We start from the raw sequence: 23,445 nt of genomic DNA on the forward strand, positions 1-23,445 counted from the left end.
GGTCACTGATTATTTTTGTAAAGGAATTTATGAAAACGTGATCCTAGTTTAGTAAGGACTTGTGAATAAATAATACACTTACTATAATTTAATACCCCGTAACATAGAAAGTTGCTTTGACAAGTAAAATTTATAATGTTTACGTCATTATTGTTGTTCATGTAGACACTATGAAATCTTACACTAAATGCTCTTTTTAATGGCTAAAGAATTATCATTGCTAAATTATCCATTGTGTTTATACCTAATTTCATGAACTAGAATTATCTGTTACTAATTAAGAAAGTTATATTCTACAGTTTTTATGTAACATATATAAGGTTACTAACTAATGTACTAACCAAATGAAAAAATATGAAAAAGCAAGAGTTTATGACCTGCCTTTGGTTTATGACTTAATACAAAATTTAAAACCGACTTTGATATAAGTCGTTTAATAAGGGCTCAAGTTAAACACTATTTCCAAGTGATAGAGATTATAGTATTGATAAGCTCTTTACCGTCTTTTAGTATTTTATATAAGATATGTCGCATATCAATAACGACTATTTACAAATGAAGACTTTTCAGTTAAAATGTTTTTTATAGAATGAAATACAACCCAATGATTATATTTCAGGGGACCTTATCAAATCGTGATGCTAGATTGTTAAGGATTTGAGAAGAAACAATACATTTATTACAATATCATATTCCGTAACATAGAAAGTTCCTTTGACAAGTATACACTTTTTAATTGTTTGAAAGTGATCCGTCAACAAATTGATAACATTTTCTTCATTATTTTTATTGTGACATATGACAATTTTCACACTAAATAATCATTACAATTGCTAAAAAAAATCATTGCTTAATTACACAAGATCACTATAAATGTAACAAAAAAATATAATAAAAGGAAGAAACATTGCTTTAAAACATTCACGTTACTCGGAATCGATATGTGCTTACCAAATATAATTCCCTATGTTACTAAGATTTATAGTATGTTTTGTTTGTGTCGTTTTCATACTTGTGTGTACCATGTATAGTTTCCTGAGTTACTAAAAAAAATTCTAATAACATTGTTCGAGTATTTTGGGGGTTTTCCGCCATTGTCGACGACCTAACACCATTCTCAACCATTGCTGTTATCGACTTTCAAATCTCCTAATTACTTATTAATCAATTTGGCCCTCGGTTACTTGTGTGCCTATAACAAATATAGTATTCCAACAAAATATCCAATTTTATTTGAAATCGATAGGACGAAGAACATACCCATTTCACTGCTTCAATTGATAATTTGCATAAATAAACATGTAAATATAAATTAACAAGGACATGAATTATTAAGCTTAACATATGCAAATAAAATAAATCCCTAATTAATTACTAAACATATTAATTAAAAAACATTAGTAATTGTAGAAGGGAGGAAGATGATGACAGAAGATAGAGAGCACAAAGGTAATGAAATGCAAATTTCAAACATTTCATCCATCTGTGCTCTCTATCTTCTGTCAGCGCCTCGCATTCGCCAATACTAGCAAAATATATAAACTGCAAAATATATAACACAAAAGATTCTACAAATAATATATAAACGTTTACACAATTAACTGGAATATATCCAATTCAAAAACCCCCAAATCGAAAATTTCAAAAACCTAATTAACTCAAATTTCTCAAAATTCTCAGGTAAACAACGATTATTTTGTTCAATTAAACAAAAAATCCTTGCGGATGATGTAAATTTAAGCTTCTGCATGTATAATGAAGCAACTTCAAGGTTTTTTTGTTCATCTTCCATCGTCGCCCATATCGTCTTCTCTCTATGCGATGTTCATCGATGTTGCAGAAATGATTTTTTTTTTTAAAAAAAAAAATTAATAAATTAATTGCATTGGAAATGACAATTAATTTGAATTTCAAACCTTTGAATTTTCATTCAAATTTGAATGAAATCTGAAAAGAAGTGGAACTTGGGCCCCAAACAAACACCCAATCAAAGGCTGCCATGTCACAATGTATGTGGTTCCCACATACAGTGAATGTATGTGTAGCTTTGGCCGAGTAGCTGAACAAGATTAGTAAGCATTGATGTCTGGACATCATCCAAACATTACGGTAAGAAACTTACACCATTAATTGGGCTCCTTTTTTAATCAATAAACAGACTTCAATACAAGCAGCAAAACCCAGATTTCTCAACGAACCAAAAAGGACATCCTATTCTTTACAAATGAATTACAAATCATTTGAATTTGATACCAAAAAAATATTAAAATAAAACCCCCAGTGTGATAAGAAACTGAGAACCACCCTTGCCGCAAAATATATATATATATAAGCTACAAAAGTCAGATCCTCCGATAAGCTCAAAACGTGAAAGCTGATCATCAACGTACCCAAAAGTAGCCCCTCAAACCAGTGCTCTCAAACTTTCACAGACACTTTACAAGCCCTGATTTTTCATGTCATCCCCTCATCGGATTGCACCCAGTTTCCAACCATGGCATCAATCAAACTGATTTATTTACACAGCTCGCCTCAAGTTCCAGATTTCCCTGCTACAATGTTGGAGAGCAAAAATGTTGGTTTATAGAGAAGGGTTCTCAAAAGGTATGTTCACCCTGACATGTCAATTTCCTTGCCGTGATCATCTTCACGAATATGTCTTTTCAACCGTCTTAACCAAATATCATAGTCAATAGGATACGGAGTCCCGCATAGACTGTCAACATAATCAGCAAAAGCTTTAAGAACGGCTGAAATATCCCCAAGCTTTTGCTGTATCAACCGTTTTGACCAAGCCCTTTCCCTCCACTGCAATGCCCCTTCAACTGAATCCAATTCAGGCAGCTCCCCACCAGAACAGGAATAGAGCATGTAAACTAAGCTCTCTGCATCAGATGCTGAGTACAACTTACCCTCTTCAAGGGCATATGTAGATGAATAGTGAAGATTCAATGCAGGCCGATCCCTCTCCTCCAGCACAGCATGACCCCACCCAACCAAGACAAAGTAAGGATTTCTTACACCTGAAGTAATGCATATCACGTTCTCTGGTCGGATGTCACCATGTCGAATGCCAGAAGAAGAGGCAGTAGAAAGTGCAGACAAGCAGTCATGGCAACACTTGATAGCCTCATCTGAGCCAAAACAGCTACTTCTGACCATATCAGTTACTGTTTCACCAACTGGGCTAGTCACAAGGACAGGGGTTCCCCACCAAAGATGATTGGAATCATCACTGGAGCTTGACCTCCTAGAACGACTAGAGTGACTTATCTTACCAGAAGCAACCAGTTGAGGCAAGTACTTGCTGGATAGACCTTTCTGTTTCATCACTGTCAATACCTTAGTTTGCCTCTGAACCTGGTACCACAGATTCATATCTTCCCAAGCAGGTTCCACCTGAGAGGGATGCGAACCAATGTATAAGAAGAGAGACCTTCCAGGGTCCTCAACAGAAAACGCTATGTAATAAGTAAGTTCACTATCACTTCGAATTTCACTAATCTGATAGCCTTTCTGGTGGTTTGAATCCTCCAACCATAAAACTGACCCAACTTCTAGATTCATTGGCTCAGCACTCTCCCTTCTGTTGGATTCATCTAGGACCTCAACAATTTCTGGGGAGCCATGGCGCTGCTGATACTGGTGTAAGCCATGTCCATTTACTGAGGTGTCAGCAAGTTGCCTCTCCAACCTTCTTGCTTGAAGACGAGAGCTGTGGTCAGCAGCCAGATCTTCAATAGATTGCTTGGGCACTCCAGCCAACTGCAGGATGGAGTGGTAAGTTGCAAAAAGCACCTGAAGGGCACCAATATCACCCCAATTAGCATTTCCAAGCTTATTCCATATCCTATCAATAGGAGACATCGAAATATTTGAATGATGCTTTATCCATTCTGTGGCAGACTCATATACATTATTTACATTTAGCTTCAATTTGCTCAAATCTCCTTCAACTTTAATCACACCAGCATATTGAGAATCAACAAGAAGCACAAAAACAGGGCTTGGACTTTGAAGAAAACTATTCTTGCTAAGGCTTCTAGACAACATCATCCGGAGAGCAAAATATAAAGCTTCACCTAATATGGACAGAGGAGGAAGGCGCACATTCTTTTCTGCAAGGATTCCAATATCAGGCGTCAACAGAGCCAGCTCGAGCACTTCATCCCATTTACCATGTGGATGTTTGGCATTCTTCAGTAAAATAGAAGCTGCACAGAGACCTCCTACTTTACCATTGGCAATTGCTCTTTCAGCTTGATAGAATTTCATATTTTCATTATTAAGACAAGCAACATAGAATGGTAAAGGTTCTCCATCACTCCAAAATGCTTCCCACAACCCCTTTACACATGCATGTAGGAAATCCTCAATTGCTAGAAATGCTGTAGTTTCAACACCATCAGATGTAGAAGCATAGACAGCACTAGGCATACGGATAAGTTGTTGGAAAGAAACCCCTTCTAATGCATAATCAAATTTCTGAAGCTCTACCAACTCAAAAGGCACATCAAATGTCTCTTGTCCTGAATCATCTGATACAGCCTCAAACCACTCCTCCAAATTAGAAGTAAATATTTTGCTGTCTACAAATCTCCGAAGAAATTCCTTTTTATCTCGATTCTTACCGCCTGATGATACGCTGGACCTCTTTGTCCCAGAGCCAATAGACGCTTGGTCAGGGGATATGCCTGTTGGCAATTAGATACATTTGGTATTAGTGCCTAAATAACAAACTCAAAATACAAAGGAGCAATCTAATGAAGCAACAAAAGAAGCAGGAGTAGACAACGACCTACTTCAAAGACAGAAAAAGTAACATAAACCATTAACAAACCTTCAGTATGCAGGCTTTTGTAACCTTGTAGGAGCAACAAAACAATATCATTTCAATTTTTACCACGAACAAAAATGATTTGAGTACATATATATATATATATATATATATATATATATATATATATATATATATATATATATATAGAACAGAGCACATGACTAAATCGAGCCTATTCAAAGAAAAACAATGCTTGTTTTTCTTCTCCAAAGACTTAAGCATCAGAATTGGATTTTAGCCACATACACATGAAAAGATGGGCTACAAGCCTACAATAACAAAATCTTGGGTGTTAAGGACAAAGGATTGCTCATTTAAAAGCCTCTGGGATTGGATTTAGTATTTGTACAAACCTTGATACTCTTAAAATGTAGGTATTTTCTGGATATAGACCTTGCAGGTAAATATTTAATAGGTTGTATACTAGAAGCCAGCCCCCACCCCCCCCCCCCCCCCCCCCCCCGGGGAGGACTTGCCCCCTTCTTCAAAGCCAAATGTGAGGGACTTATAAAGCCCAGTTCATATACTTACAGCAGATAATACTGTAGAAAGAAAGGAATAGCGGAAGGAACAATGATAAAAACTAGCATAATTTGAAGTCAGACAATGTCTTCGGGGGTGGACCATAATAGGGGCTCAATGGGGCTTGGCCCCTGATAACTTTTTGGATAAAATATTTTAATTAATGTAAAAGCCCATTAAAAAAATAAAGTGTTTGCTTTATTTGTCAAGCAGTAGCAACAGAAGAAAGCTAACATACTCAGTAAGTCAGTATACTCCTAAATGCTAATTTTCAGTAACTCAATTTACCAATACCCTAGAAATTACTGACAGCCCAAAATCCCAAACCCTTTCCTTCTTTTACTACGTTTTCAAAGTTCACCAACACAATTGATAAATATTTTTACTTTTTTCATGATTGCAATTCAATCCCAACATCCAATTGATGAATCAGGTATTCATTAAGTTTTTTGGTTTTAAGTTTTTTTATATTTTAATTAAATTTCTATGCTATATTAATCAGGCAATGCACTAAAATTTTTTTTAATAATTTTAGGCGATAAGACGTTATCAAAGATTTAAAGTCAATAAATTACTCAATTAAGAATATAGAGTACTATTTTACTTTTGGTATGTCATTCTTTATTTCTCTACTAATATCTATCAATTGATAATTTATTTTTAACTTTTGATTTATACTTGTGATTTATGAATAGTAATGCATTGATAATACTACCTCCGTTAAATATTATGTGCAACTTTGGGTATTATTTGTGAGATATAAAATATTCCAAAGTTGCACATAACATTTAACAGAGGTAGTAAATAAATTAGTCAATCAATTGAATGTATGCTTAAAGTTAGTTTCTTGATTTCATTCATATTATATTTTAGACGTACACATATGTTAGAACATATTATATTTTAGACGTATACTTATGTTAGAACATACTGTATTATATTTTAGACGAACACTTATGTTAGAAATTATTGGCCCCTGAAAGAAATTATTTGCCCCTGAAAGAAAAGGCCTCTTTTAGAAATTATGTCTTTGAAGCTTCATTTGACATTTGTGCTCTTGTTCTATCGCACCTTAAAATAAAGCCACAACAAAACTATTCAATCAAATACAATCAAGCCAAAAACAATAGTCTTCACAACATTTTGTGAAGTTGTTAATTGTTATAACAAATACAAGAAAGATTCACACAATCAACAAAAACAAACAAGGATTTTACGTGAGTCACTAACGATGAGTTAGGTCCACGGACTGGCGAGAGGATAGTTATCGATCTTGAGGGTAGTACAGATTACAGAGAAGTGCTTAGGTTAAAACCCAGATAGGTTATATAGTAGCCCCCAAAACAGAAAACATAATAGGTCGAAAATTAGGCCCAAAAGCAAGACCCTCATGATGGTCGTTTGAAGGAGGCTAATTAATTCAAGGCATATCCTAACAATATTGAATCTCAATTTCACTCCGGGTTAAATAAATCTATGTGATGAATAGAAAAGATTAAGGGTAAATGCATAGTTTGCACCTCATGGCTGCATATATTTTCCGGTTTTCCCTATAAAAATAAATCCTATTATACAATGCAGCCATAAGTAGTATTTATTGTTTCTAAAGTATCACCTTGGAGCAATACTAAGTAGCCTAGATTCCTAGACAACACAACAATAGTGGGACCTAACAGTTCGGTCATCAATCAACTTTAACACATCTGACTAATATAGGCTCACCAAGAACCATCATGCAAACAGGGAGAAAACCAAACAACTTAAGGAAGTAGAAATTTTGGCACCTTGAAGAGTCCTAGAGGCATTTGTTAAATATTAAATATAATAAACATGAGAGACATGTTATTCCCAATCACACAATCCATAGTTTTAATTATTTTTTTTTAAAAAAAATATCATTTGTTGCTCCTCCTAGTCAAATGCCACAATAATTACAGCTTGACGTTTAGGATCTACAATTCTACACTATAAGCTTTATTGTGCCTTAAATGATCTGGTTTGAATTATTGAGCTTTCTCCACTGGTCATCACATTTCCATGAAAGCCTCAGCAACTAAAAGATTATTGCTCAACCTATACTTCTATTGAGATTGTTTTACACCATTGTGCACAGAATTGAGAGCTGATGTAATGCTATTTAAATCTCAGGCCTCAGCTGAGTCAGCTCCCTCATATTCAGTCATTTTTACCAAAAAAAGGACTTCCAAATGTACTGTTTTGAAGTTTTTTTTTTTAAAAAAAAAAATCAATAAGTTGAAAGAAGAAACTGCAAATCAGTTCCTAACATCAGTAAACAAACCCGATGGACCAAGCACAGTAAAGCAACATATTGAATCATAGGACAAGTGTATTTATTAAGACAGTGTAGAAATCATTTTACAAGTGGTTTCATATTGCTAAAATATACACTAAAGGAGTAAATCACCAAATGATCTGAAAATTAGCAAGGAAGTAACATTAAGAAAAACCACCAGTGCACAAGCCACTGCGATTAAAGACGGGCAGATGCACAATGACAAGAAATCCCTAAAGATTTACAAAAGATGCATCATTAGTAACTGAAGCAAGGTGATTGCCAAAATCCTTACTTGATTACCAGAATCTCACAATCCACCGTTCACAAAACAAGGCAATGTAACGTTATAATGAAATCCTAATTAACAGGGTCAAAATGAGATCTCCATAAACTGGTTAGACTTCATAAGAATTTAGCAAGGCTATACATACCATTGATTCAATTGATTCTAAAAGAGGAATAAGAAAACTGGTACATCTTAAACTAAAGTACAAAATGTAGAAAATTCTAATACACTAATCGTAATAGTTTCAGATATCATTTCGTTAGGTAACACGACAAATAGAAGTTTATGCCCTCAACCCACTTATTGACCTTCACACGGGAAATCCATCCTACAAAAATTGTTCTAAAACTAATGTCCTTCAATTTCTCATTTCTTTCCTCTCATTTGAGAAGCTTCAAGATAGTTTCACTACTGTACACCTAAGTTCAATGATGAGAAATGATCATTTTAGTATTAAACATTTCTACAACCAATGGTCCATTGCTTTTCTCGTCAAGTTGTCCTTAAAAGTTTATGCTAGATGCATTCTTCTTCCTACTTCCTTATCATTTGCATTAAGAAGAACCAAAAAGGTGGTTTCTGACCTTTCTGTGACACAAATCTCTCAATTGAACGGCCCAAAACTTCAATTCAAGATACGTAGAGGCGACCAAGTTATCCCAATAAGGACACACATATGGAGGATGACCTCTCTTCCCCTTCACAGATAAAACCTCAAATTGAAGGATTGGGAAGGCTTGATTATGATCAGTTACGTGCCAAATTAACCTCTATAATAAAAACTTACAGTAAGGCTTACATTGTGCATGGTATCTAGCATTGTCATTTGTACCAAAACTACCAACTAATGTTGCACAAAGCATATTGCTCCTATCATTTCTAGAATTTCAAGTAAGTTAAGAAAGCTTCTACTATATACCAGTTTTGTCTTAAGGTGTTTTCCCTCTCATAATTCTCACAATTAAATTTGGTTTTATTAATCACAACATTCGAAGTAAAATATTCACCGATATTAAATATGTGCATCTCAAAATATCTACAAGTAGTTAGATTATAAAATTGTGGCCCTCCTACTAATAGACTGAGACAAAACTAATTGAGTACAAAACTGCCACCTAATGCTATGCAGATGTTCAGTTTGTCCACTTTATTTATCAATAAGACTTCCTGTGACCCATAGAACCTAGGTTGGTAATAAAAACAGATGAAGCACATGAAGAGTCTAGCTGCAAACATAACATATTTTAAGCATTTAAGCACCCAAAGTTCAGGACTCCCACCACCCCCACCAAATTGCAAATGATTCGCCAAAGAGCCAGTTTTCGGAAAATTCAATGCGGCATTACTTCCATTCATATGGCTACAAGCAAGAGGTCTACAGGCATCATAACTTAAAAGTATAATTCTAGTAGACAAGATTACACTAGATTGTAACTCATGGAATGCACCTTAATATCAAATAGCTGAGTAATTCAAAAGCAAATGCGTAATTAAATGAAAGCACAAAAACAAATAAAAATATCTAACCAGAAGAGCTCCTTGTCTGCCGTTCATACGAGTCCTTCGACATTGCAGAAAGCAGAACAACAAGACCCTTTTAAAGTTTATGTATAATTAGCACTCCCCAACAGTCCTGAAACTAACTAATGCAGAATGTATCGTCGAATTCCGCCTCTCCTCTTATATGCATCAATTAATTCATACCAACAATGATTCCACTGCTGCATAACAGCCTTTCGAAATCTTCACCATCATGCTAGAAACCCAGCAAACTAGTTTGACACTGGCAATTCATAACAAAATATTCACCTGCAATACCAAATTTTCAATTTCTAGCTAATTTGATAATCATAAACCCAAAATAAACAGAATTAAATCATAAACCCAAAAAAAAGTAGTAATTTTGAACAATTTTTTTCATTCGGGAACAAAAACCACCATATAAATTAACATCACAAAATCACTCAATTACAAAATTAACTGAAATATAACAATAGATTACTTTAACTACTTCTATAAATTCCGTAAACTAGCAATCAAATTAACATAAACCCTAATCGACGAAATCAGATCAATGAACCCCAAAATTACAGATTTGAAACCCTCAAACTCAATTATTACAAATTATTACACTAAACATCAAAATTGATGAACAGTAAAGTAGAAAGACTTACGAAATTGAGTGAATTGACAATGCAATGGTATCAAAAAACTTGGATTTGCAAGCATAATGGTGAGGTAAGGTGAGTTTTTCTCTCTCCTATTCCAGCAAATACTGGTGCTATTTCCACTTCTAACTTTTTGGCGTTTTCTTTGTTTTTAACTTTCTAATTCTATTCTTTTTCTTTTCCTTTTGTTTTGTTCTTTGTCTTCTGTTGAAGTGTTTATCTACCTCTTTTGGACATGTCAATACGATGACAATAGATGAACTAGACTACGTCTAGTTGCTCGTTTGGTAGACGGTAATAATGTGATGAATTAAAATGAATTTACTTTTTTATTTTATTTGTTACGGAGTAGGTTATTTCATGTTATAATTGTTGATTAGAGTATATTTATATACGGATTAAAATTGTTTTCAGTTATTCAAGAGAATGTTAGAGTTTGAATTGGTTTATATAGTACGAATCTATTCTTAATTTCAAATAAGATAGTTAAATTAATGGTTGATTGGTTGAATAGGGGTGTTCATGTTTGTATCAAACCTATAATGAATTCATAATAGATCTATATGAATGTGTGGGTGTTCTATTATCAATAACTATATACTAAAAGACACACCCGCAATAACACGTGTCATCTCTTGGTGTGTTCTTAATTTGTTTTTTTTTTTTTTGAAAAAGAGTATTTAAGAATCAAATCCTTTACATGTATAATGTATAAAGTATAATAGAAGATTTGATGCGTCTTTCCAAAAAAAAATATTGACAACTATAAACTTAAATTAAGCAAAAAAAAATAAAAAAAATAAATAATATTCTTATCATATTTGTGACATATGGAGTATTTGTTTTAGGAAAGACATACATTAATATGTACATATTATATATGTATGTATTATGTATGTCATACGTAGTACGTACTACGTTTATTACAATAAGATTATATATTTTCTCAATAGAAGCTAAGCTATAAGCTTCAATAATGAAATGCCCATATCAAATCAACTAATGAAATTTTTGCTATGTTCTTGAATTATTTATGACAAGAATAATAATCAATTAATACTATACTATAATTAACTATGAATACTTCAATAAAACTTGCCAAGACCGGCACATGTTGATTATTATTAGTGTGATATTTTCTTGCCAAATTTTGTTGTTCCATTCAATTGATATAAATATATCATACAAAACTAATTTTTTTTTTTTTAATATAGTGTTAATTTTAAAAAAAAAAAATAGTTATTGGAAATTACAATATAGTGTTAATTTTAATATTATATTTATTGGAAATTATCGTGCAGGGCACGGGAGCTAACCTAGTTCAAAAAAGATATGCAAAGCCATACGTATAAATTAACGGTGTTTTAGGCATTTTAATATAGATACTGTGTTATTCAAGAATTGACGGATGTATTAAAGATTATATTGACTTATGTAATAACTTTTATATGTGAGGTTCATATGGAGAGATTTACTTTATCATTATGGATTCTCTTCTTCTTGAACATTCACTCATTTCTCCATTATAGTTGATAATAAATGGTAGTGGATATTTGAGGGAAAAAAAAATAATGCCCTCCTGTAAACACGAATATATGTCTTTCCAATCTAAAGTCGGTTGGGGAACAATCTTTACCTCCTAGTCTAGTCCTCTTCACATGAACCATTTTCTTAACCCGACACCATCAAACATCAATTTACAGCTCATTCAGATCGTTAATACCGTTTAATAACATTGTTATGACAATTTTTCTTTTTTTTTTTTTTTTTTTTTTTTTTTTTGAAAGATATTATGACAATATTTATTTTTACAACATTAGTTATAAAAAATAAAAAAATTATTAAAAAAAAAAAAAAAAAACCTATAGTCAAAGAAAATATATAATTAATGAAATTAAGTCAAGCGTGTCAATTATAATAGGATAGAGAGTATTCAACTTGAAACTCGATCACCAAATATACTCCATCATCGATAATTAAAGGTTATCAAATACGTAGAGTATTAAACAGACCATTATACTTTTGCAAATTTATTGTAATACCATTAATGGCAAAAGAGTTCAATTATTTATGCTTTTGATAATCTATGCATAGCAATTACGTAGTAGTATAAGATTGGGTCTCCAACACATTAATACAATAAATGTGCTCAATAACACATTGATTTATTAGTTGGGATTTGGACGAAAAAGCTACACATACATTCACTGTATGTGGAGTCCACATACATTCATAGCTAGCAGCATTTCATTGGTTCTATGCTTGGGCCCCAATTTCCACTAATTTTCAATTTTCATTCAAAATGTTTGAAATTCAAATTAATTGTCATTTCCCATGCGATTAATTTAATATTATTTAAAAAAAATCATTTCTGCAACACGAACACCAAAGAGGAGAAAGGAAAGGACGAAATGGCGTAATGGGCAACGATGGATATTAATTGGAGATGAACAAAAAAAACCTTGAAGCTGCTTCGTTATACGACAAATTGCTTAAATTAACGACAACCGCAAAGATTATTCGGTTTAATTGAAAAAAAAATCGTTGTTTACCCGAGAATATTGAGAAAATTCGAGTGAATTAGGTTTTGGAGTTTTCAATTTGGGGGTTTACGAATTGGATTTATTCCAGTTAATTATGTAAACGTGTATATATTATTTGTAGAGTTATTGTGTAATTGACTTATTATTCCTCCATTAATCGTATCCTTTTCGTTAATGGGTATATTTGCAGAATATACCCAGTTTCAATTGAATTAGTGAAATAAATCTTCTCTTCATCTTATCGATTTCAAACGGATTTGGATTTTTTGTTGGAATACTATAATTGTAGGCACATAAGTATCCGACTGCTTATTAAATATTAGATAATTAAGAGATTTGAAGGACGACAACAACAATGGTTGAAAGAGGGCTTAGGTCGTCAACGACGATGGCGGAAAACCTCCAAAATATTCGAACATTGTTTATAGATAATTTTTTAGTAACTCAGGAAATAATATTGGTACACAAAAATCTGAAAATGAAACTACAATTCATACTATGATTTTTAGTAACATAGGAAAGTAAATTTGGTACGAACATATTGATTCTGAGTTACGAGACTATTTGAAAGCTTTGTCTCCCTTGTATTTTATTTTTTTGTTGTTACCTTTATAGTGATCTTGTGTAATTATTGTATTGGTAATTATAACTACCAATGGTTACAAAAAAAAAAAAAAAAAAAAAAAAAAATTTATAATTTGGCATTCATCATGTATAATTGTATGTGTTTAAAATACATTCACGTTTAGGGCTTGTTCATATTTACTTATTTTCAGTCCAGTTCAGTTCAGTTCAGCTCCAATCAGTTCAGCTCTAATCAGTTCAGTTCAGCTCAGTTGTTAATTTTTTTTTTTTTGTTTTAGATGTTTTAGCATATTACAACAACGACAATAACAATAATAATAAAATAATAATAAAATAATAATAATAATAATAATAATAATAATAATAATAATAATAATAATAATAATAATAATAATAAAAATAATAATTATTATTATTATTTTAAATTATATTAGTCGTTCAAAATGGTCACGTGTTTTTTTATAGTTGAACTCATTGACAAAATGAGAGTACTACGCAACAGTTACTAGCTTTCATAATCGGTTAGTTCTTCGTCTTCTTCTTCTTCATTAAGTTGCTCCATTACCTCGGCATTCCTCTGAATTGACTCCCACATCTGATCAGTTATTTGGTTTCGTACAATATCCATAGCTGCTTTTCTGCTATCATCGTACATCGTATGATCTTCTGTTGGTCCCATGACTTCAACTTGGTGCGTGAATGGAATCCCTAGTTCATGTAAACGAACAAAATTGTGTAGAGTACAACAAGCAACGATTGACTACAGTAAAATATTGAAGAATACTTTTTATTTTTATATATATATTTAAAATATAATACACAAAAATTTAATAATTTAAAATATAATAATAATTTAAAATACAGAGTTATTTTTAAAACACTTTTATATTTTTCACAATCCACTATATATATTATCATTAATTTTCATAAACATTTTCATACATTTTTATGCATTTTAATTTTTCAATTCAGTTCACACTAGTGGAAAAAAGCTTATTTGTAACAAGCTATTTGTAACGGGCATATGATTTTCCGTTACAATTACATCATTTGTAACGGGCAAAATCAATGTCCGTTACAAATAAGCTGTGACTTGAGCAGAAAAAGATATATTTGTAACGGACAGATTAGTGCCCGTTACGAATAAGTTGTTATTTGTAACGGGCAGAATTCTGCCCGTTACAAATAACAACTTATTCGTAACCAACAAGTCTTGCCCGTTACAAATAACCAACTAGTTGTAACCAACAAGTCTTGCCCGATACAAATAACCCACTAGTCGTAACTAACAAGGAATGTCCGTTACGAATAGTTTTTCAATGTAAACCCCAACTTTTTAATTTCCCCTTTCTCATCACTCTCTCTCATCAAAATATTTCCCCTTTCTCTCTCCAATAATATTGAAGCTCAGTTCGGACCTCAGCTCCCCGAACTCCGGCCGATCTCGAGCTCGTCCTTCGTGAAATATATATCTGCCAATTTCTTCATGAGTTTCGGGGCAGCAACCTCACTAGGATTACTTAAAAAATCAGACTCCACCACGCCATTAAAAGACCCAAAGCGTCTTCAAAAGCTCGACCATGACCAATAATGTTAGCATGTCGTAGAAGCTTTGTCTGCAACCCAGTAGACTGTAACCGAGAAGCAAGAAAAGCATAATGCCGAACATCACCTGCAGAATAAACACCAAGCCCTCCAAACGCAAATGGTAAAGTGGCAAGCCGCCACTGCCAATCGCCAAACCCAGGTCCTGAAGCAGTAACAATACGCCCCAAAGAAGATCGAAGAGCCTCGTCAAAAGTGCGCTGAGCCGCCTCAAAAGTACTTGGGGGACAATTACGCAACGCAAAGTAGAGTTTAGAAACTTCGGTACAAGCCCTAAGTAACAATAGCTCACTATTATTATTATTATTATTATTATTATTATTATTATTATTATTATTATTATTATTATTATTATTATTATTATTTAGTAACAACAACTGTTTGACTAGTTTTATTTATTTTTAATTATAACATAACCTAACAAGCCATTTGTATTCGGGGTTTCAGGGTATACTGTGCAAATTGTTAATATAAATTGTTAATTATTTTAAGTATACTTAGTATACGCTAATATAAATAGTTAATTTTTTTTCTTAATAAAGGTCGGTATAGGATTTGTTACTGATTTAGTTAGTAATTGATTAGACAATTTTACACATTTGAATTTGTACATGATAAGTGGAAAAATATGATTTTACTTAAACAATTGTTCTTGTTACTAAATATATATGTATCTATGTTTCAACCATGAAAGTTGCAATGACTGAAAATTAATTACCCGTTCAAGTTTAGAATCCAGTTTGGAAATTAGTAGAAATCTTAATACGAGAAATGAATGACATTATTTCAATATAATGTATGTTTTATCTAAATTGATATCATATACTGGAATTTAATTAGCCATTCACCATCAATTGTTTAAATGGAAAAGCGAGATAGATAAGTGCAGTGAAATTTATTTAATTAAATTAAAGAAATGTTAGAAATAAATCGATCATGGTGGATTGTTGATTGTCCAAAATCGAATTTGTTTGTCCAGTAAACATGCTCGCGAATAGAAAATTCTGATAACTTCATCTGAGAAATAATTGTCGGCGTTGGATTCCGTAATTTTCACCGACGCTGTTCATCTTCTCCGACGTCCTGCTTATCTTCTCCGGCGTCCTTTTCATATTAACCTGTATAATGGCTGTGATACCATCAATGATAAAGTAATAGAAAAAAAAATTTCATTGTGCATTAAATGAGGTTAGGTGCCAAGAATTTTCGCCACCTATTTTTCCCGCTTAAGTTACTCCTTAGCGCCATTGAGGGTGAAATTTTCCCCCCTAATATTCCTTCTTCTTTTTTTGGCTCAAGATTATGTGGCATCACCTAATTAGGAATGTATGTGGGCTCTACATACATTGAATGTATATGGATCACCTTCCGGGGTTTGGATGAAAAGTTGGTTAATAGAATTCCAACTACATAAAATTTGAATAGCAGCGCATCATGTCAAATTGAAAACCTTATTTTAATAATCAAACTACATAAAATTTGAATAGCAGCGCATCATGAATTTTGTTGTCTTCTCCCTCTTTGTGACACTATAAAGTTGGGAAATCATTATTACTTTGTTAATTAGTAAAAGATGATTAATAAACACAACTATTAAGTCATACCTCAATTGATGTTACCACATCCACACTAACCTACGAAATCCCTAAATCAATAGAGCAAGGTGCCAAGGTCAAGCCATTCTCAATCACATTTAGATTGTAAAATTAGTCACTCAACTAAATCTGCTAGCTAATCCTAAAACTAAACATGCATAATAATCAACATTTAGCATATCACATTACAAGAAACAATCTGTATGTTCATGGTATTTTAGACCCAAATTAAATCTAAGTATTTGGTTTTGATTCTCTATTTAAATGGTGGGGTATTATATATTAACGAAAACAATCATCATAGATCTCGATAGAGTATATAAACCGATCTTGGACTTCAACCATAAGCTTAAGTTTTAATTGAGTTGGTCCTCTAACCACTTGAGCTATCCCTCACTCTCTGTATTGATAGATTTACATAAACAAGAACATCATTATGAGACGGAGGGAGCACAAAAATTCCTTTTGCTATGAACCGATGCCCACATAATCCGTAAGAAATTGTGGGATCTACCGTACCTATGAAAATTTAAACACCTTTAACATGTCTTGCCCAAACCATGTAAGTTTGATTTTAATTTAAAATTCTACATGAAAATACACGCACTAAACATTTAGAATCCAATTATATTGTGATTTTGTATGCTACTATGAAATATAACATTGAAATTGCCCCTAGGGGATCAATCTTTATTGAGGGCCCTACAAGTTGTATAGGACTGTGCGACGAGGTTTATTTTCTTGTCTATATTTAGCCATTCAATTAATGAGCTAGTCTCCATTAATATCCTATATTAACATTCTTGTTAATATAGTAGCATTTTGGAAAATAAAAGCACTCCCCCCCCTCTCATGGCCTTGCCGACCATCATCTCCCATGGTCGTGCGATTATCAGAAGGTGGTGCCGATGGTGGTTCAGTAGTGATAAAGGAGAGAGAAATAAGCAATACAAAGTGATTTAGCTTGGAGGCATTCTAAGGGTAAGAGGGTGGGGAAGGTGATATACTTATAGAGTTTATAGAGTTGTTAGTTATTGGATCGAAGACATTGAGGAAAGCCCAGTTGATATTAGAGGTGTCAAACCCGAACCGACCCGAAAAAAATTATCCGTTTCGAACTGTAACCGATCCGATTTGATCTGAGAAATTCAAGACCCAAACCCGATCTGTAACTGAACTGAAATCAACCAGAATTCGAACTTGACCCGATCTGAACTTAACCCGGCATCGATTTGTTCCGACTTGAACTCAACCCGAATCCGATTTGACCCGACTTGAACTCAAACTGAACTAATTTGACCCGACCCGAGCTCAAACCGATCCGACAATGACCCGACAAATAACCGATCAGATCCGATCTGTTTTGACCCGAACTGATATTAACCCGACCCGATTTTAACTCGATTTGATTTTTACCCGATCCGAATTTAACCCGACCATAATTGATTATTGACCTTTTTATTCAAGTTCTTATTCTATATATTTACTAATTATTAATAAGTTAACTTTTTTACTACAAAAAAATAGTCTGGAGTCTTAAGTTTACTACAAACCCATCACGTGAGACAATCTGACCAAAAGTAGGTGGGGTCCACATAAAAAGCTCTCTCTTCCTATCTCTCTCCTTTTTTCTCTCTCTACCATGTGTTTTTAGAATATTTTAATCATTGTTATTGTAGACACCCATTTGTGTCTCCCCAAAACCAAACCCGGTGATGAGTACCTTTCGCGTCGGATCATAATCGACTGAAGTGAAAGTGTGGAAAGTCTAGTGTTGCGGATAGTTTTAATTTCTTTTCTCTTCTCTCTGTTTTTGAAAACTTATTTTAAGAAAAACAGCCAATCTAGTATGATTGGTCCATGATATGGGTCCAATAGTAGTGTAGTTGGATGGGGCTTGACAAGAGTTTTCCAACGATATATTATAAGCCCAATTTCGATGAATATTGAGGAAGTTATGACTAATTTATTGAACAGGGCCCGGTTTGAGCCTTATATGCGGCCCAATGATCTAGGGGAGGGCCTAATATAGATTTATCATTCCCAATGCAATTAGGAATGGTTTTAGTCTTCTAGATTCTTCTAGAAGGTTCTTTTCATTTCTAATTTAATTAGCATTGATAAATTGACTTTTGTTGACTTTTTAGAGTTTTAATTAAAATAAAAGAACGTTTTTTGAGGAAGATACGATTTTATCCTCCTGTACGGCGATTTCTATCTGATTTTAAGAAAACGCGTGAATTTCTGAATCAGCGCCAAATAGCCAGCGTTGGCGCTAATCAGGTTTTATGTGCGCCAGAACTCTGTTTTGATATTTTATCTTTTTGGCTGATTTTCTCTATAAATAACGTGCTAAAAACTCCGTTTTCGATAACCAATTTTCATTCATCTACAATCTACCAACTCTCATCAAGATTTTCTTGATTATTCTATCTCTCTTTTTTCTAAACTAGCCTTTTCTCAAATATAAAATTCCGCATTCACAAGACCTAGACACACCTAGCCATATTCGAAGTTGCTTTCGCCCTAGACGTGAAAGGTTTAATTTTTGAGTGTTTGGTCCCAAATCTCTCTTTCAATTATTTAATTTAATTATTTTAATTATTATTTTCCTTGAAGTTACTAACGTGTGTATTTTGTTATTAAAAAGAGGTACGAGGCATCAAAGTAAGTATTTTAATGATTTTTATTGATGTTATGATGTAGAAATCATGTTTAGATTGTTATTATAATTCCTAGTATCATGTCTAGGGTAACTTTAATACTAAGTATGATCGTTATGATGCCTTTTATGTTCTTCCTAATATTTATGATTGTTAGTATCATGTTAGGGTTAAGGCTTTGATTTTTATTGTTTAGTGACATGCTAGGATTTGTTATTAATCTTGTTAGTATCATGGCTAGGATCTTGCTATTATTATGCTTTAATTTAAGGAAAATTTGTAATTATTAATCCCAACTTTCACCCATTTTCTTTCATTAATCCCAACTTTCAGTTATTCCTGATTAATCCCAACTTTAGTACCCCCTTTTTTTTTATCCGGTCCAACAGGTTACCAAACCTATTGTACCCGGTTTAATCTGACGTGGCAGTAGCTGTTGCAAAATTAATTTAATTTTTCCTTTTGTTTTTTAAAAACGGTAAACAAAACACCCCTTTGCTATTTATTTCCCTCGAATTTAGCCGTTGCAACCCCTGTTTCATCACTCTTCTTCTTCAAATTTCCCCTTTCAAATTTAGGCCTTTTTGTAATTGGAATTGTAATTTGTCCTTCAAATAAAATCGAAATCCTATTTCCTAACTCTTTTTCTTCAATGGCTGGCGGTTCTTCTGGCTCATCTTCGAACACAAGGGGAGGGACATATCCAAGAACTAGATGTTCATGTGGAATGGTTGCGGTGGTTCGAACAGTCAAAAGGGGCCATAATATTTGGGCTAAGTTTTATGGATGTCCGAAATGGCCAGTATGTGTAGTTGGGTTGTTTAATTTCATTGCTGGGTACTCGAATTTTAGATTGTTTGAATTAGGGTTGAACTTGTAATTTATGACTAAATTGTTGTGTTTGGATGTGCAGGAAACCAATTGTAATTTTATGAAATGGGTTGATTGCAATCCTGTGGAGGAAGATCTACGCTTTCAAATATTTGAGAAGGATACAACTATTGCAGAAATGGAGCTCCATATGAGTTCATTTGAAGATAGAGTGAAGAAATTGGAGGGAAAGAAACTGAAATTGGAAGATTTGGTGAAAGAGTTGAAAAAAGAACTCTGTCAACTTAGGATGCAACTTGTAAAGGCATCAAGGACTGAGACTCAGTTGTTAATGGCTCTATTTTTCTCATGGTTGTTGTTTGGCATAGTTGTGGTGTACTTGAAGTAGGGGTAATGTAATGTTAAGAGGTTATGGTGGATCTTGTAACAATGACATTGATCAATAAAATGCAGATCTTAGTTTTTCTATAAATTTTGCAATCATGTCACCATAATAGTCATATAAACATGCATCTAATTATATAAGTCACCACAACATAACATCCAAATCCAAATATCAATGTTAAACAGCACAGTTGCTGTCAAAATTAGGCTTTAGTTAGGCAGCTAAACTAAAGCAAAATGCTGCCACTCCCAACATACACTACTTAAGCATCCAGTTTGTACACACATGTACCAAAAGTTTACTACAACTACCTCAAACTGTAATCTTAAAACATTAAGGCTGTGTTCCTTGGTGAAGGGTGGATTGCTGGCTTGACTGACTTAGCTGGTTGACTGACCTGGTCATTGGTCTTCCAGTTGACCTTGCATTCCTTGACTGAGACATGAATTAGAATGTAGTTAGTAACAAATAATTATGCATCACAAACAACAATAATTCACCAAAGTTCAGTTGTTCCTAACCTCTGTGATTAAAGACCCATCATTTCCAATTAAAACACCAATTCCTCTAGGCAATTGATGTCTTCCCCTACCTCTGGCTCTGCCACTTCTTCCCTGTCCCCTCCCTGAGCCACCAGTTGGTGCAGATGCACAAGAAGATGGTCTTGTTCCCTGTCCTTTGGAGCCTCTTCCTCCTCTGATAGCTCTGCCCCCTCTTCCTAACTGTGTAGGCTGTGCTGTGACAGTATGGTGTTGTGCTGCAGCAGTTGTGTTCAGTTGAGGCTCACATGGTGCAGATACAGTGGAATGGGGTTGCTCTCCATTTTTCTTTGGTCTTCCCCTTGCTCTTTTAGCAGGTGGCTCAGATTGGATTGTTGTGTCCCTATTTGGACACCTCCTCTTATTATGCCCCTTAACTTTGCAAATTGTGCAAGTCATTTCAACACCAGTTTTGGTCAAGGAACCATGTTTCTTTGGATTCTCAAAAGGATCTTTGATCCTATTCTTCCTAGGCCTTCCTGGACCTATTTTGATTGGGGGTGGGTCCAATGCAAGGGCTACTTTAGGCCAGTACCTCTCTCCAGCAAGGGGTGGAATTGAACCTGTACCATAACCACATCAGTTAGCAACAACACCATGCAATTCTTATAAACTAGCTAAAGATACCATGTTACCTGCATATGATGTTAGGTAAACCTCTCTCCTGTAACAGGGATGAACAAATTGCTCAGCTTCCTTGTTGGCAAAGAAAACACATGCTACAGCATGACAACAGGGAATGCCAAGCATGTCCCATTTCCTGCAAGTGCAGGTCTTTGCCTCAAGGTTTATAACCACCTGATCAAGGTTGTAAGACACATTGAATAGAGTGTCACTTGAGGGCAGAACTTCACAGTAGGCTGCCTTATTTTTCTCTTTGTCAAGCTTTGACTGTATTCTAGGACAAAGATAGGTAGTTGTCTTTTCCATGTCTTGCCTTTTTTTCACCATTCTCTACATCAGTTGACTTCTAATCTCCTCAAGCATGAATAACAGATGTTTTGTCCTTGCATTTATGATGAATCCATTGAAAGTTTCTGCAATGTTGCTTGTTATTGCATCAATCTTCACATCAGTGCTTAAGAATGCTCTGCAGAATAGATGAGGATTGTATTTCTGGAATGCTACAGCTGCTTCTGGGTTCATCACCTCAAGCTCAGTCAATGCATACTTATAATCTGCCTCATTGTATGACTTTGCAATTTTCCAAAATTGCAATTTTATTTCATCACCTCTATAAGTCTTGTGCCACATGGCAAAAATGTGCCTTGCACAATGCCTATGTTCTGCTTTGGGCAAAACTAAAGCAACAACATTCAAGGTTGCCTATGTAATTGCATTATAAACAAGCAAACAAAACCAGAAAATGAGCAAATTTTCTCTTTGTCATTGAAATTAAATAAAAATGAATCAATATCAGAGAGAGGCTAACCTGATGCTCATCAGAGATAACAGATAATCCTTCACCTTCACCAAGGTCCAAGCATGCTACCAAATGTATGAAAAACCACTCCCAACTCAGATTGTTTTCCCCCTCTGTCACAACCCAAGCTATGGGATACATTTGGTCATTTGCATCCCTACCAACTGCACATAACAGCTGCCCACCAAGGAAAGTCTTCAAAAAGCATGCATCTACAGCTATTACCTTCCTGCATCCTTCCCTCCATCCTTTCATTAACCCTTCAAAACACATAAAAAGCCTCTGAAACACTGGTGGTGGTTGCTTGGGCATGACTGTTACCAACTCTGATTTAGAACCAGGGCTACATTTCTCCAATTCAGCTAAGTATCCACCCACTTTCTGGTAGTGTTCATGCATAGAACCATGTAGCAATCTGTGAGCTGCATATTCGACTCTATAAGCAAACTCCCTTTTAACTACCACCTTGTATGCTCTCCTTATGCACTCAATTATTTCTTTTGCAGGCCAGTGAGGCCTAGTTTTGAACACCTCAATAAATTGCTTGGCCACCCATGAACACTTCATTTGCCTATTCATCTGCATGTTTCTCTTGCAAGTGTGCTGACTGACAACCCTCTTCACCAGCAATGCAGCTTTTCTAGAATGCCATGAAGCATAGACATAAAAAGGGCAGCCCTCACTGCACTTCACCCCTACCCTTTGCCCTCTATTTTTGTTACTATCAGCTATAAACAAATTCTTCCCCTGCAGAATGGCATATTTTGCTACTGCCTCCTTAAAATCCTCCCTTCTAGCAAATCTCAACCCTACTTTCCACTTAAATTGACTAAAATCAGTGTTAGGGCCTACTAAAAGACTAGATCTCCTTCTTCTACCTACACCATCATCCTCAGCTTCAGAAGATGGTGGGGTGTCTTCATCTTCCTCACTGTCTGCATCACTCAAATTTTCATGAGGACCAGTGACAGTACCTTCTCCTTCTGTTGGCTCAGCCTGTGAACTAAGCCTCCCTGCAGCTGCTTCCCTTTGCAAATTCTGGGCTAGCTCTACTATCCCCTTGTTCTAAGCATTCACTCTCTCTCTAGCAGTGTTTTACTCATCATCACTGACATCTGAATCAAATTGTTGCTGCTCCTCTAAGATTTCTTCCTCAAACTCATC

General features: G+C 34.3%; 1 protein-coding gene across 1 annotated transcript; it reads right to left on the reverse strand.

The window, feature by feature from the left end:
• Positions 1 to 1,967: 1,967 nt before the first annotated feature.
• On the reverse strand, positions 1,968 to 10,305 carry LOC145631941 (uncharacterized). Its single transcript, XM_081684175.1, has 3 exons — positions 10,119 to 10,305; positions 9,472 to 9,753; positions 1,968 to 4,694 (listed from the first exon to the last, which is right to left on the reverse strand). The coding sequence occupies exons 2-3, from the start codon at positions 9,512 to 9,514 to the stop codon at positions 2,611 to 2,613; spliced, it is 2,127 nt and encodes a 708-aa protein (XP_081540301.1). The 5' UTR covers positions 9,515 to 9,753; positions 10,119 to 10,305; the 3' UTR covers positions 1,968 to 2,610.
• Positions 10,306 to 23,445: the final 13,140 nt, after the last annotated feature.

Source organism: Chenopodium album, chromosome 5 (genome assembly GCF_948465745.1).
Source record: "Chenopodium album chromosome 5, dcCheAlbu1.1, whole genome shotgun sequence".
Taxonomy (NCBI): Eukaryota; Viridiplantae; Streptophyta; class Magnoliopsida; order Caryophyllales; family Amaranthaceae; genus Chenopodium; species Chenopodium album.